At 31.4% G+C, this 16,399-nt stretch overlaps 1 protein-coding gene across 1 annotated transcript in view; it reads left to right on the plus strand.

The window, feature by feature from the left end:
• The first annotated feature begins 2,437 nt into the window (after positions 1-2,437).
• LOC106718453 overlaps positions 2,438-16,399 on the plus strand; it is a 28,423-nt gene continuing 14,461 nt past the window's right edge. Inside the window, exon 1 of the mRNA XM_014512539.2 lies at positions 2,438-2,680. Coding sequence (XP_014368025.2) covers positions 2,618-2,680 — 63 coding nt within the window. The 5' untranslated portion in view covers positions 2,438-2,617. The remainder of the gene's footprint in view (positions 2,681-16,399) is intronic.

Here is a 16,399-nt window from a genome sequence, read left to right on the forward strand (position 1 = left end):
AGGCCTGTCAAAGTTGTACACCTAATAAGTCAGCTACTAATTAAGTTGTTTTATTCCCGCTCGGACGGTGTCGCGGGCGTAAGGCGCGTTCCAAACTTGACGAGGTTATTGATAAATAGTCTGATAATTATGTGATTGGTGACTTCACAAAATTTTGAAAAAGTCACTGATAATTTATAATTTTTTTTTTTATAAATATAAATTCACGTTATTGTTTGACAATTGATTAAATTTACCTCAAATTTATTTTATCTCATTCGATAGCGCTGTCGATTACTTGGTCTTCAGACAACGATACGACGTAGTCTTTAGTAATCGTCTTTAGTCAAGATGCATAGTCGGTAATTATTTACATTATGTAATACAGTTGCACAAAAAATTCAATAGAACCAAGAAATAAATTAATAAATAATAAATTCAGTAAATTAAATAACACGAGTAACTTGTGAAGGTCATTATTTTTTGCATAATTAACCTTATCTGCTTATTATAACTGCATCGGCTTATTATAATTAGATTTGCTTATTATTCATTATACTTTTAACGATATAACAGTGTTTTTTTTATATCAGAAGGTGGCAAACGATCAACTCGCCACCGTAATTCCGCGAAGAGACCGCTGTCCATAGACATCCGCAATTGCAGATGCGTCGCCTACCTTTAATCAAAGGAGTAGGGAACGTACAGAAAGATGATATTTACCCTTCCTTAAGCATCCCATCCTTCGTCAAATCTACTTACAATTCTCATTCTTTTCCTTATAATAAATGGGTGGAAAAGGAAAGAGTCCTAATATTAGAACTCCAGGACGCACACTCATCAGACGATACGCGGAATTTTTCCCACTTGACGTCTGTCTTCTATGTGGTCGTGGTATTGCACCGGGCGAATCGGCCAATTCGTGCAACACATGTTGTTGTTGCTGGGGTCTATCACTGTTAAAAAGTAGTTGTACGAATGTGGTTATACCTCGTTTATAAAGGACTTACCAGCTTTAAATTAAAATTGGTAATTTCAACTAAAATTCAAATATAGAGTTCTTTGGATGGAGAAACCAAAAGAGTGATGCAATTTTTTTTTAAATTAAATCCTGTTTTTTATGGCCTGTTTACTTCACTATGATTTAGTTAAGTCACGTCTCATTGAACGCAAGCGACTACTGATAGAAGCATTTACTATTTAATATAGTTAATTTGTATACTACTTTAGATAGCGCAAAATGATGAAGAAATACTTTTCTACATAACCTGTTTGGTCCTAGAACGCATGAGGGAATTATTATCATTAATTATGCATATTAAAAGTGACAAAAAATACTTAGTCTAAGACAAGCTGATACAATTGCCATAAAAATTCTTATATACAATTAAATTATTCAAACTTTTTCCAAATATGTACACACAAAGATTAAATTCATGTGATTTTAAATAGCATAAAAATGCTGTTTTATTCTCGTGTCGGCGTTTTCAAACGTTTGTATTTCAGATGTTTTTGTTCAAATTAATTTGTTATAATTACTCAAGATAACTTACCTAACTTAATTAACCACAATTGTGAGGAAACGAAGAATACAAAGGTTATTCACCCTAAAAATCTTACCGATATTATAAAAAGCGAATGTTTGGATGTATGGATGAATGTTAAAAGGTATCTGCGGAACGGCTCAAACGGTCTCGATGAAATTTGGTATAGATGTTGAACATATGTAATCTGGTAGAACACATAGGCTACTAAGTAAGTATTTTTAATACCACGCAGATAGAGTCGCAGGCGACAGCTACTTCTTCATAATCAGACTTAATTAAAGGCTAATCTTTATAGCCATTGAACCTATTTTTCCCGCTACACAACTAAGTAAAAATATTTATGGATCGTGTAATAATATAAATTTTCACATAAGAAAAGCAAGAATAAAATATTATAGTTAGATATTTAATTTTTCAATCATCTCATTAAAAAGATCCAATATGGTTTGAATTCAGAACAAACAGCGCAGAATTCCAATTAAGCAGAAAAAATATTGCTACCAAATGAATACAAATATTAAACCATTTTGAACGCTATATATAAAAGCCAATTAAATTTAACACGCTTGATTGATTAGAAGAATTATTTAACTTAAAAATATTTAAATAAAAAGACATTCATTACCAGAATTTACTAAATGTATGGATTCTAAATTACCTAATTGCTATTTATTTACATAAAGATAAAATATTCAGAAAGGATGGATACATTTAATTCACGCTATGAAATCGAATTTTTAAATAATCTCAAAAATCCTGTAAAAACGACACAAATGGGTTTCGATTTCTATTACAGCGAATCTCAGTGCGGCGATCAGAGCAAATAACTTTTCTTAGTAAACTAGGTGGTTGACGGGTTCCCCTGCGAGGGGGAGCCTGCATTTCTCCCTCTGAGTGGAGTGAGGGCCATTCAAAGACGGTTCGCGAAGCTCTCACGGTGCTTTGCTTCTTCAGTTTGGCGGGCTTAGCCAACGCGAACGGTCGTGTGTCGTGCTCTCAGTTCTCCAGTCCAGTTACGGCGTAGAGATCGCGCGTAATTCAACACTATAATAACAAACCAACCCCAACAGTTTATGTGCCAATCGTGAACGATGTCAATAAATCCAAGCTTTTTGTTGTACTTGCAATGCTTCATCACTGTAAACATTTTATTGGTAAGTTTTCAATGTTTTTCAGATTTAAGTAAGTGTTTTTTTTTTTTTTAATTTTAAACTAATCAGCAGGAAAATTAAAAACAAAACAATTATTAAGGCAGTATAAATAATTTTTAATTCATGATAATCAAAGAACAAAAGATCTTATTATAATGAAAATATTGAAAAACATTGTAGTTCTAAAAATCAATAAAATTATGCATAATAAATGTTGGAGTAAGTTATTTCCAAGTAAACACTTTTGTAGTACCTACAAATAGAATCTTAATTTTCTTAGAATATTATAAAGGTCGAGTAATAAAAGTATCAGGGGAAAAGGTTTCCTTTGACTTTAACCTTTGCCTTCAATTCGACCTCCTTCGACCTCCATATTTAAAGCAGTCTAAAGTCGCCAATGCGCACTTCTAGCGAGACGTCTTGTTAGATATCAGCCATCAGCTAAGCTAAGATTTGGAAGTAATCAGCAAGTAATTCTAGCTCTTGAATGGTAAAATAATAATAAAGGATAGTTTCACTTATAGATCACTTATACAATACTAGCTGTCACCCGCAACTCCGTCTGTGCGGAATTTAAAAAAAAAAAGTAGTAAGTAGCCTATGTGTTCTTCCAGATTATGTTCTACATGTGTACCAAATTTCATTAAGATTCATTTAAAATTCCGGAGATACCTTAAAAAATTCATCCATCGATCCATCCATCTAAACATTCGCGTTTATAATATTAGTAAGATGTAGGTAAAACACGTTTTTCACATAACTACATACATTTGTAAAACATTATCTACCTTGTTTTATAATATCACTTCAATTTACCTATAGAGATTATATAATAAAATATCGTATATAGAGGTCAGTGAATTTATCTCACAATTTGCTCAAAATGACTCATTAGTTATAAATACTTATATCGTTATGGTCACTATGTATGGAATTTGACGTGACTCTACCTATTTTAGGTTTTTAATTGGAGGAAAGGTTAGTGTATACGAAAGTTAACTTATAAAGTCGTAATGTCTTTTAATCTTTCCAACAAGAGCTTGTTTAAACGACATTTTAATCTGAATACTTAAGATTTAATTTTACAAGAAACGTGTAATTTGTCTAGAAACGACGAGCACCTGTCGTTAGGTAAATAAGTGTTCAAGGCTGATTAATGTTATTTCTAAAATTAACGGCTAGTTATGTGAAAGTGTTTTCGAGAGCATTACAATAATGATAAATTTTATTACTTAAAATATATAATGTAACAATTTTCAAGAACACTATTATTCTCCGAATTCTTGCTATATTATACATATTTATAATGCTATTAAAAGAGAAAAAAAAGTATCAAAGCAGAGACAGATTTTAGGTCTAAGTAACAGTATTTACTGATAAATTGACACCAACTAAATAGACTTCATAACGTTGATAATAATGTGCTAAGGAAATCTTTAGAAAAGCCATAAGTATACATCTCAGTTTTCATATACATTAATTGATGTCATTTATATATCGTAACGGAAAAAATAATTTTATTTATCTAAATGTACGCAACAAAACAAGCTTCTTGTAATTATGTAGCCTATAATTCGTAACCTACTACGTAACTATAATTTATCCGCAATGAGTGATAATTAAAAATCTCACATACAAGCTTTAGCGTCCGATAGAAACGAGATAACCATCATTTCCGCTAACTGTATGTATTGCAACACGTTGCAGTATAGTAACACGGTATGAACGCCCGGAGTATACAAGTTCGGAGGCGGTAACTGCAATTGTAATACAATGTTTACATCGGTTCAACCCCGACCTCAAACTATGGATATGGTATATGCATTAAAGGGCATATTTAGTATTTGCCGGTCGTGTACCGCTATCTAGCTGTATCAATTACTAGCGCCGCTTGGGTGCTTCCAATTACGAGCTCTAGTTCACATATTTCCTATTCATAGCCTTCTTAAGATTAATCAAATTGCTCGACAGTGGAATATCACAATGAACACCGATTTCTCTACATGAACAAGCGTAACTCATTACATCGCTAGAAAGCTACATTAACTTAATTTAGTTACCTAATGTAAACTGTATTCTCATTATAATCATTTTCACCTAAAGTTTTAAACAAAAATTAAGTCAAATAAAAAGGAAACTTACCTTAGAATAAATACTTTTTCTTTCTATCAATAATGAACCTCACTCCTTTCTACAATCAACAATTAGCATGGACTTATAACTTGTACATCAGATATTTTTGAAAGTAAAATTCCACAAAACTTCCAAGACGTAGTTTGATCTACAGCGACGCGTGGGAATCTCCGGCCGTGCAATTAGGGTACGCAGGGCTTGGTGCGCATTCAATTACTCTCAGAGCATGTGTAGATGTTTTTATTGCTGATCCTTATGTCGGTGCGAGGAAATCAACACGGATAAAACAAACGAAGTACATTAGATTCATTCTTCAATTGTTTTTTTTAACTACCAAACAGGAAACAGGAAGAGGAAGCGAATATGAGTTATAGGAAATATGACCATCTATTTTCGTTATTACGTTTTAAGACATGCAACACATGGATATATTTTATTGTCCAACACACGATTTGTATTACGACATTGTATGAAATTCTGCAACTTTCACGGTAGAAGCTTTCCGTGTTTTCGATCTGTTTGCATTTGGTTTCAGACGATTCGAGTCGTCTGCCTCCATCTAAGCTATCAAATATTACCACAGAGTTTAAGATTCAATGACAAAACAAAGAAATTAAGTAAAGGAATATTTTTTACTGTTTGTACAGAAAATCGTTCACAAACTGTTTGGTATTTATAGTAATGTTACAGAAAAAAAGTTAAAGATTAACAATTAATTTTGCATTTCAATATTATGTAATTAATAAAGTAATATAGGTAAATCAGATTAGCTCACAACTTATCGAACTGAAATGAAAAAATAACTACGCGTACTAATGTGGCTACTATTTATGGACTGAAGTTATTATATTTTGTATTGATCCCAATAAAAACTTTCATGATAAAGTCGTCAAATGTTGATTGCAATTGTTCATTTTTTTCTTTAATAGAAATCTCATTGTTATCTAAACTCGAAAGTGATTCTTGGATACTTTTTTCTATCGCGTAAAAATGTAGTAAATGTTCCGGCAAACTTTATGTCAATGACCGCATCCAATTATGGTTACGTAAAGGAGGAACATTTTTTCAAGATTCAATTGGATTTTTTTTGTAACTTAAGAATGTTATCCAATTTACGATTCTTACGTCGATAGCGTCAAGAACGGTACGATAGCTTGCAATAGACGTGAGCTATGCTTGTAACTTCTAACGGATATCGAACCATACAATTTTTTTAAAAGAACATCTACCTAATATTAATGTGCTATTCTATTCATGGTATATTTTTGTATCAACCAACATGTATTTTGGTCTTCTTTTCGATAGAACTCTAAGATATATAACTAAACAAAAATAAACTCTAACACTTAATATTACTGTACCGATTTTATCAGGAAAAGCTACATTATCCCAAAAATACTCTTCTGCATTATATCTTCAAAAATAATATTCTACGAGGATTCTATAAAAATATTTAATAATAATAATTATTATTAACTAACTAACTATTAATTAATAATATTAAGGTTGATTAACTTTTTTTTTTTTTTTTATAAGAAAAAAAATTAACTGTCGTAATATTTACACATTTAAAGAAAAATGATTAAATTTGTAGCGCAGTAAGACGAGATCATTTCCGGTCACGAATGCACCTAAAGCTTCGATAACTTTATAAATTTATAATAACGAGGTACGTGCCCTAAAACTGTGCCAAAGCGATTTCCGTTCAACAAAAGTCATAATTTTTTTGTCGCTTGCGCAATTATACAACTTGCTCAGAATTTTAATAAGGAAATATATAGTATCTGATGGTTTTTCTCTTTCTATATTTCCTCTACGAAATCTCTTCAATTTTTTTAACGAAATTTCATAACATCCAATAGTTTGTAAAGGGACAAAATAACAGTATGCGTGACACAGAGCTATAAACATTTCCTTCCCTTGATTCCTGTACATTTGCACCGTTCCCTTCGCGAGTTAAACGTTAGCAGGCGCCTCAATGAATCTGGTAGGTACCGTTGCGTGCGTCATACCAATCAGCCGGTCGAGTCGAGCCTGCGACCCTGTTCGCCCTATCGATCTATGGACAGAGAACCTAGTCTTGCCATACGTCTTTCGTAATATGTATCTTTAACTATCAAATTTCGATATGTGATTTTGATTGATGTTTAAAATAACTAGTTTGTTTTAAATAAAATTATACAAAATATGTGCCTAAAATTAGTAAGAACCTTTTGTATTTCTTATATCGGATTTATTAATAAACACAATTAAAAATTTTACACTTTAACACCCGTTTTGTTAAAAAATATCACCGTTTAATTACGATTACTTTTCTAATCATGCAGCAAGATTGACAGCTGTGACGATTACAGTTAACATAGCGTCTAATAAAAATATTTGTTGTTAATTGACTGCTTGACAGCTTGTTATTCGTTCCTTTTTTAAACATGAACATAATTACTTTTTGTTGATGTTCAGATGTTTTAATTTAATTAGCTCAATGACAGGCGATGTCAGATGATATTTGGAAATGGCCAAAAGAATATCTTATCCGTCGCATCTGACGTACGGCCCACTTACACCCTATCAAGCAATAAGGTAATCAGGATAGCTGTAATTAACTAGAACAGTTATTTATGACACAAAAGAATTATACAAAACATAACGGAGGTCTTCATTCTTACTTCCTTATCGATATTGAACTATCATAACGATTTTTTAAATGAAGCAAAGGATGGTACAAAGTTGTTTCTTTGTCTTGACACTTGAACAATAAGAACAAAACAAAGTATGTTTCGTTCCACATCCTGTGGGGAGTACAAATCGTGACTCCCTCTTAGATGTTTTGATATAACGCTTTAAGAGACATTTAATGTATTGTTTGGACATTATACTGATTTTGTCCTTTTCTTTTTTCAAAATAAAATAAACGTTTAATAACGAGAATATTAATATTGACTACCCGAGATTTCATATTCTATGTAAATAACTTTAGCGTACACCGACCACGACTTGTTTATTTTGCATGTATCAACAATGGACTGCGTATTCACACAAATCGAAACGTCCATATTATTTTGATTTCAAAAATCGAAGTTTGCGATATGCGGCCGATGACGTCGATGCGAGGGTGGCATCCACCCCCTAAATATAAATCACTGTCCGAATTGCACCGTTCTAATGCAAGTCGACAAATAATCCAAACGGTTGGACACGCGCATCTCGAATACTATTGTTACACCCCAAACGAATCGAAAATTAATTATACGTACAAATTCACATTACATGACTTTACATTGTATTACGAAAATGTATGTTAGAAATACTTCATTTCGGCAATTTTCAAAAAATTAACCGTTGGTTTCAAAATCTCTGCATAAATCATACCGTCATTCTTGTAATTTTCTTTGAAAAAAACAAAGATGACAATATGTTTTAAAAGATTGTGGTATCGAAAACCCACAATAAGACTCATAGTTGCACTAATTTTCATGCGACTGTACTTTTGATTGATCAGCTGGAGAAATCAAAACAAAACTAAACTATGTTGGTTCAGATGAAATTAGACCATATGTTCGATGAGCTGTGTAGGACTTTGTGTAATTGATTCGCCACCTGTCGATGAATATTAATGATTCAATTTTATAGTTATTATCAACGCAGACCATATTAAGTAATTCAGAAATATTTCATACTTGAACGAATCTAAAATTAATAGAAAACTTAATCACCGTCTAGTCACAATTAAGCTTCAAGCGCTTCCTATATTATTACAATCGTTACTTTTCCACTTCGAAGTATCCGTATCGAGGATATTTACTAGAGCGTAACAGAAAGCACAGGAGGATTGTAACAGAGAGGTATTACGGTAATACCCAATTATAGACTCTGTTCTATATCGGCACACGGATCGGCGAAAGAAGATTAGTTCCCGCCATAACCACGTAAGGGTGCTGGTTCTACTATAAACGGAGGACTTTGAAACGTATCTGCTATTGACGGGAGATATTCTGCTGAATTGAAAGTGGATTTTATATGCTTATTTATTATAATGCCGAACTCAGACATCCTCGTTGTTTTCAGTGAGAGTTCGGGGTTAGATTTAGTTATTTATCAAAATGATGTAAATTAATAAGGATTTTTTTTATTAAGAACAAATTTGGTAGGTTTTTAATAGTCCGGAGGTTACTCGGTCGTTTTGCTTGTTTTATTTCTTTACAACATACGATGATTTTACCTATGGTAAAAGTCGCAAGAACGAATCTATAATATTTTTTCTATTACCAAGCTCAAACGCAAATCTGTCATGTCTTATTTATGCATCGCTTGCTAGGTTTAAGTGACAAGATGGCAACGCTTGTCTGCATAAACATCAACTGATCGTACTCGTATTAGATGAATATTACTGAATGTTAATTATAACTCCTTTATATTTTTTACCTATCTGGTTTTATATGTCTACTTTTATTTCTATCTTTTGCAAAGGCCAATGTAAAGTCGAATTCAACAGCTATCTAGATCTTCTTTCGAGATTAAAGAATTAAGTAGGTATTATACATCAAATAAACGAACTACATTTGCAAGAGAATTAAATATCCTTGATAATTGTAATGATCGTTGTATAAATTCCAGCATTAAATGCATTAATTTCTGCCAATACTCTCACATCTGTTAAGGAAAGTACACTTTTAAATTGATATCGACTTAGTGTTTTAATTTGCAGGTAAATTATTCTAAGCAGTTGATAACGACATGCTAATGTTATGCGAAAGTGTATTACACTGATAACTTATGGCAAAGAAACTCATTTATAATGATTAAGTGATATATACGAGAACATTGAAGAAATGAGAAAGTGAAAGTGCGAGACAAAGTCCTAACGTCGAAGTTTTTTAAGATCTAAAATCAAATAAATTGATCAAAGCTTAGTCTAGACGTGAGGGTTGATGCGAGGTCGAAATAAAAATATTGTAAAGGCAATAAACTAATATACTATACCAAAGTAAATCGGAACACGTAACAACAGAACGAGGGAGAAACATAGACTAAACAAATACGATGTAACTTCGTTTAAAAATACAAAGGCGGCATTTTTGCAGCCAGCATTTTGAAAGGGAAACAAGTTAGACGGAATATTTATTTAAGCTTCATTCTTTTACTTTTTTACATTTAAAATATTCCCTTTATTTTACGTATAAAATGTAATTACGGAGCAAATGTAATTTAGATAATAAGATATTTTTCCATAAAATCTTCGTTATTTTAGTCTAATAATATTTTTTGTATTAAACAAAACTCAAACTATTTTTAATATAAACTTATTCTTTTATGATATTTTATTATATTGTCTGTTAGTTGATGTTTTTGTAGAATATACGTGGGATTTACTTAAATAATGTAAGAGAGATGTCATAGTAAAGGGCGCGTGCTCGGTCATTGACTTACACGAGAGGTAACTGACGGCCGAGCAAGTGCATTTCTACGTATAGTTAATGCGCAAGAGTTTGCGTAGACACGAACTCTCGCACCAACTTGACCTCGACATCTCGGCACAGAGCTCTGGAATCAGAATCACTAAAAATACTAGTTTGGTAAATAATTGCACGCAATATTAGGTTATTTACACAAGCATTAAGTTCTAAAGTACATTATAAGTCAAACTTACACACAATTGAGCGTTACAACTGTTTTGATGTCGACCAATATGTTCTTTGAAAAAGTTGTCTACAGCAAGGGCATGACATTGCAGAATACAGAGGACGTTCAGTCTCTAAGTATAAAAGTGTTTGATGTGGCTCTATAAAAATCTCCGCCTGTGCTTATTTCGATGAAATATTGCAAAAACCGACATAGGAAAGCAGTCAAATTCACACATGCAAATCTTGGACCAAATACCGCATTATTCTGAGACACATTGACAGTATCACTCGCTATAAATCTAAATATTATTACAATCGTAAAATTTACATTAACATCTCATTAATAATATCATGCTAACAAATCACTAATTCAAAACCTAAATGTGCTACTCCTGCTGATTTACTACAAACATCTTAATTAAATATGATAAATAAATGTCAACTCCAGATAAATATAACAAATTATTTTAATGTATCTAATTAAAAATTGATTGCATGCTGATTGCATTATTGATTGCTTTGCATTTATGTGGAACTTTCAAATTACTTACAATTAATTTTATTATCCTGTTTACCTACTTATAAACATATTTAAGGAAATACTTTATTCCGATCTTTATTTAGATCCGACACTGTTTAAAGTCTACTAAAAATTAATAAAAACAACGTGAAAACTCTTTCAACAATACACCGTCTTCCCGTCTTTTCCCTTACAATATAAAACATGATTAAATCACAATCGTTCCTCCTCCGTTTTGACATAAGCCCTTTACTACAAAAGTAAGCCACGTAACACCTTGTACCAATGTTGTTGTAAGAAATATTTTAGTTGTAAGTACTTCTACTTCATCTTCTTTTTTTATGATAATGGAACTGTAATACCAGGATGGATTCCCCATCCCGGCTCATCTATAAAACAACACCACTCTCTCATTATAAAAGCTCTAGGCGTTTGCTTCCTGCAACGTACTTACAAATAAGTCCTGTTACAAATCGCATCTAAAACTAATGACTATAAAATTCATTTTCATATAACTCGATGGCTTAACAGCGTGGAACTTTCGTGCCGACGTCAAGAGCGAGTCTTAACTCTTAATTGGCAAACAATACCTGGTTTGTTTACACGAAGTCATATGTTGCATTCGAACGGCTCATTGAATTTATTACGCGTTTCTCATGATGCAACATAATAAGGTACGAGGTGAATAAAATTAATTAGTATACGTGCACACTACATAAACACTTAACTTTTTATTCACAAAATTCTCTTATTGTACGATAAATTTATAAGTAAAAATTCTGACTTATAATGTCCCTATATTTTACTCGATAGCAATTTAAATATGTATATTGAGGTTGAATTCGAAAACAAGTCTTAATAGGCGAGCACCCCTCGCGAGGGGAACTTGGAAAACACTTTGAAGGAAATATAAAATGTTTAAGACGTCGAAGGGAGCAGTTCAACGATAACTGAAATTAATAGGTTACTATTTATAAAGCTAAATTGAAACGGATTAAAATGTTTACTTTTAATTGAAAGCTATTTAAATTTCAGCAGATAATCAATAGCAGGTTGGCATTATGTACACCCATCACTTTAGCTTCGTAATTAAATTCAAAATAACTAATAGACGATTTGACAAATAAAATAAAAAAAAGATTACTTTTATGTTAATGATTACCATAGATAACTAAGGAATCTCATAGAGTGTAGAGATCTGTTTGTTCGCAGCTTGTGTTAAATAAAGCTCATCATCTGTGTGTTTTACCTAAATTTTCATCGTACTTTTCGAGTTTGTAAACAATAATTCTTGAGTAATCAGAGAACTGCATTCCGAGTTGTAAATATTTGTTTGTTTTTTTTTAACGCAAGTAGGTTTTAGTAAACATTTTACAATTTACTTTTAAAATAACCTTTACCTTTTAAGGCACGGAACATGCATCAATACAGTCTATGTATGCTATTAATCTATCTTTGACCAAAATAGATACGAAGCGGCTTTGTTTTCATGACAAACTTTATTCCGTTACTCATTCAAACGTCTTATTTAGCTATTATTTTTAAACATAAGGAGTATTTCAAAAACAAGATAACCACAATAATTTTCATATGTATCTACAAACAAAACAAAAGAGAAAAAAAGTCGATCGCTCCTACGTAAACTATAGAATGTTTGAAACGCAAATTTTGCGAGACAAAACTTTAAACGTTAAGAGGATTAATTACGACGCATCATTTATGACCATTTAATAGACAACCTGAATCTACAGTTCTCTTTATTTCTGACCATATATTCATATTTAACACAAAAATTAGCCTCTATCAAGTTAATTTATAAAACGCAAAACAAACGGTAAATTGCAAAATTGTGGCTTACGATAGTGTATGTAGGAGCCATCAAAATATGAATCCTTTTATCGAAGCTATGCAATAATAGTAAATCTATTAATATATATTATAATACCTTTTTATACGTATATCATTACATGAAACTTAATATTCTGATCCTACAGGATGAATGTGGTCGGAATTAATTACTGATTCATATAAAATTCCTAGAGAAATAAGATAAGGATATGACGGGTAAATTTTATTACGATTATTACAGATAGGAATATATTAACAAATAATAACCATCCACTACTTATTTTATAAGATGCTTATAAATGAAAGTATTAGTTTTCGTTTACAATAGTAAAATATTCAGTTTTATCGAAAATTAGCTGTCGCCCGCGACTTCGTCCGAGCGGAATTAAAAAAAGAACTTAATAAGTAGCCTATGTGTTCTTCCAGACTATGTCTATATCTATACCAAATTTCATCAAGATCCGTTCAGCCTTTCCATCAATCCATCGAAACATTCGCATTTATAATATTAGTATGATTTACGTAAAACTTTTTTTTTTATCCATTGTTACTATCATTAATTCCAACATTGTTCGACGCAAATTAAAAAAACTGTTAAATTATAATACTAAAAGTTCTAAAGTAAATTCTAAGTTCTAGATGTAAAATATAATTTTACGCGCCATTAAAACGCACTTCGATCCAAAGCATATTTTAAAAACAAACTTTTGTCTTTTCTTATCCATAACAATTATACTTATAAAAATGTCATCTGAGCCTTCCTCATGCCAATGGCACGGTGTCGCGGACATAGTAATAGGAAAATTCTCATCTCATTTGCTGCTCGGCTATCACACGCTTCGGGGCGATTACCTTTAACGCCATCACTTGCTAGACCAACGCTCTGTCATCTTATTGACTTATCGTTGGTTTCTGAGACTGAAATCACTTTATAAAACATATCATCCCTGTCATTATCTTTGATAAAACAAAGATCTCAGAAACCAATGATTAATGAAGAATTTAAGATTAACAAATAGATCAACGTAGTGTGGTCAAGTCACCGATTTTATTTTAAAACCACTTTTCAAAGTGTATAGCTTTGTCTTATTGTAAATTTTGATATCAAATCTAAATACAAGATTGCAAATGTAAACAAAAAAAGATATTTTTTATTCCTATTCCCTCCTCCTCGAAGTAGTACTATTAAATTATCGAGATAACTTATAGTTAAAATTACGTTTACACAAATAAAAATGTATAAAAGCCAACGTAATAAAAACATTACTAAAAGCACAAAAATGCACGAATATAATGAACAATCAAACAAGAAATGATTACCGCATTAAAGCATTCTCCTTCTGGTTGATTATAATCAAGACATTCTTGTTACTTATCGCTAAACACATTTACAACTAAACGGAGCAATTACCGTATGTTTTTGCAACGCGGAAAGATATGCAATGATGAAAAGTGAACAATTCAAATTGTCGATGGCATCTGACAGACAAATAGCGATACTTTCTAGGAATGTACATTGAATTCTGTTAAAAAAACAATGGACGTAATTTTTTTAATCGAGTTCAATAAAAAGGAGATTTTCAATACCTCAGAATAGCGCTCCTGATGATGATCTATACTGTTACTTAGAGATATTTCGTCATGACTGTTGTTATTTTGGTTAGATTGTAATTTTGTACAGTACAATATTAAAGATTACGTACAATCAAAATAAACCGCAGTTCACATAAAAATATAACGGTTTATTTATCATTTACTAGTTTGAACTTCGACAATTGGTTTTAAACAAGATCGCGGTTAGGCCAAAGTGGTGTTGAAAATTGGGTTATCAAGTTAACAAAGCTTGAAAATAAAATTGCTTATCAATACTGTCTATTACTTTTTATAATATAGTGTATGTTATAAAATATTACAATAACAATGTGTTATATTACAATAAAGTATTCTTTTGTAACTTCATTCAATATTAACAATGTTATTCAACTATGTACCGATAACATATTATATGCCATTGTCCTATTTTCAATTTACATAACATTCAATATTTACACTTGTATAGTTTTTCATTGTGAAATTGTTACAAAGATTATAAGTAGACGACATGTAACTTCCTGCTTTGGCTTAGTAAAGGAACCCTAAAATGTACATATTTCATCGAACTCAACAATAAGATGTTAAAATCTGGATTTATTAATAAGTTGACATATATATTTGGATATCGGATCATAATACAATTTAGAAAACTATGTTAACGTTAAGATTTAAATCATACAATACATTCCTAATTTACATTTCCCTATATAAGCAAAAAATGAAACGAATATAGTAGATTGTAGCAACAGCACTTTATTCAAATTTAAAGAGCTCTATATATGAACCTTTGTGAATACTACGAAAGGAAGTGGTTCGTAAATTATGAAAAGAAGTACAAGACGGTCCCTTGTTCCTTTCTAGGTAATTTCATGTTTCCAGAGCTTGAATAAGTTATACTCGTCGTCTACGTGCTACGTTACTGAAACGATTCATAAAAATTTTATGTCATCAGATGGGGAACAAATAAAATCGTATATTCTTTTTTTTGGGGACCTTGTGAGAATACCAAATTTAAAACAAGTTTGTTTATGTTGGTTTTAAAAATTAAAGTTGTACATAACAAGAAAATTAACTTTTTTTAAATTTACTCCGGTTAGAGTAATTATAAATATTGTTATTCGATCCTCGTTGATAAAATCAAAAGTAAATTTGTAAAAAACTTAATTTGCTTGGAATGTAAAATTAAGAAAAATATAACTTTCGTGCGCTGTTTCCAACATCATTACTTTCGAATTTGTTTTACTGCAATTTATTTTTAAATAACAAATTACTAATAATAATTCAACCAGTTTGTAGTGTATCTAAAATAATGTCTTGAAATGGTATAATTGTTAGCACGTCGTATAACACTTCTCGTGCGTGGGCTCAGCGGACATCCTTATAGACGTGAAGACACACCGCTTTAACTAAGATTGTCATAGCAATTTACAACTATGATCTAACACTTCAGTGTGCAAACTAGACCGGTACAAGTACTGAGGCCTTACTTTTAGCAATGTTTTATGTCTTTCATTAGTGTTGTATCCCGGGTTCTCCGTTCGAATTAAAAAAGTCCCTGAATTTTTTTACAAATTCGAATGTTGATATATCTAATATATAAAATTCTCGTGCATATTCAGTAGATCTGAGAATCGGACAACATCAATTTTTCATACCGCTATTAATTTTTTTTTATTTTAACTGCGCGCGGACGGAGTCGCGGGCGACAGCTAGTATGTCCATGATATTATATTCATCGTGTAAAAACATCAGGGGAATAAACAATGTGACACGTATATATTGTAGAACATCTGAAATTATTGTCTTTACGAAGTTGATTATCTATTTTTCATCGACAATTTCTTTCAGATACTATAAGAAAATCTTTAAAAATATTGTAATAAGTAAAGACATATTTTGCTATTTAACCAGACACAACTAACATTACTTTTTTTGGAAATGTAATACAAAAAAGATCTATATAACCAAATTTCATCACTGTGTGACAAATAGAACTCGAGATACATA

This window comes from Papilio machaon, chromosome 4, assembly GCF_912999745.1.
Source record: "Papilio machaon chromosome 4, ilPapMach1.1, whole genome shotgun sequence".
Lineage (NCBI taxonomy): Eukaryota > Metazoa > Arthropoda > Insecta > Lepidoptera > Papilionidae > Papilio > Papilio machaon.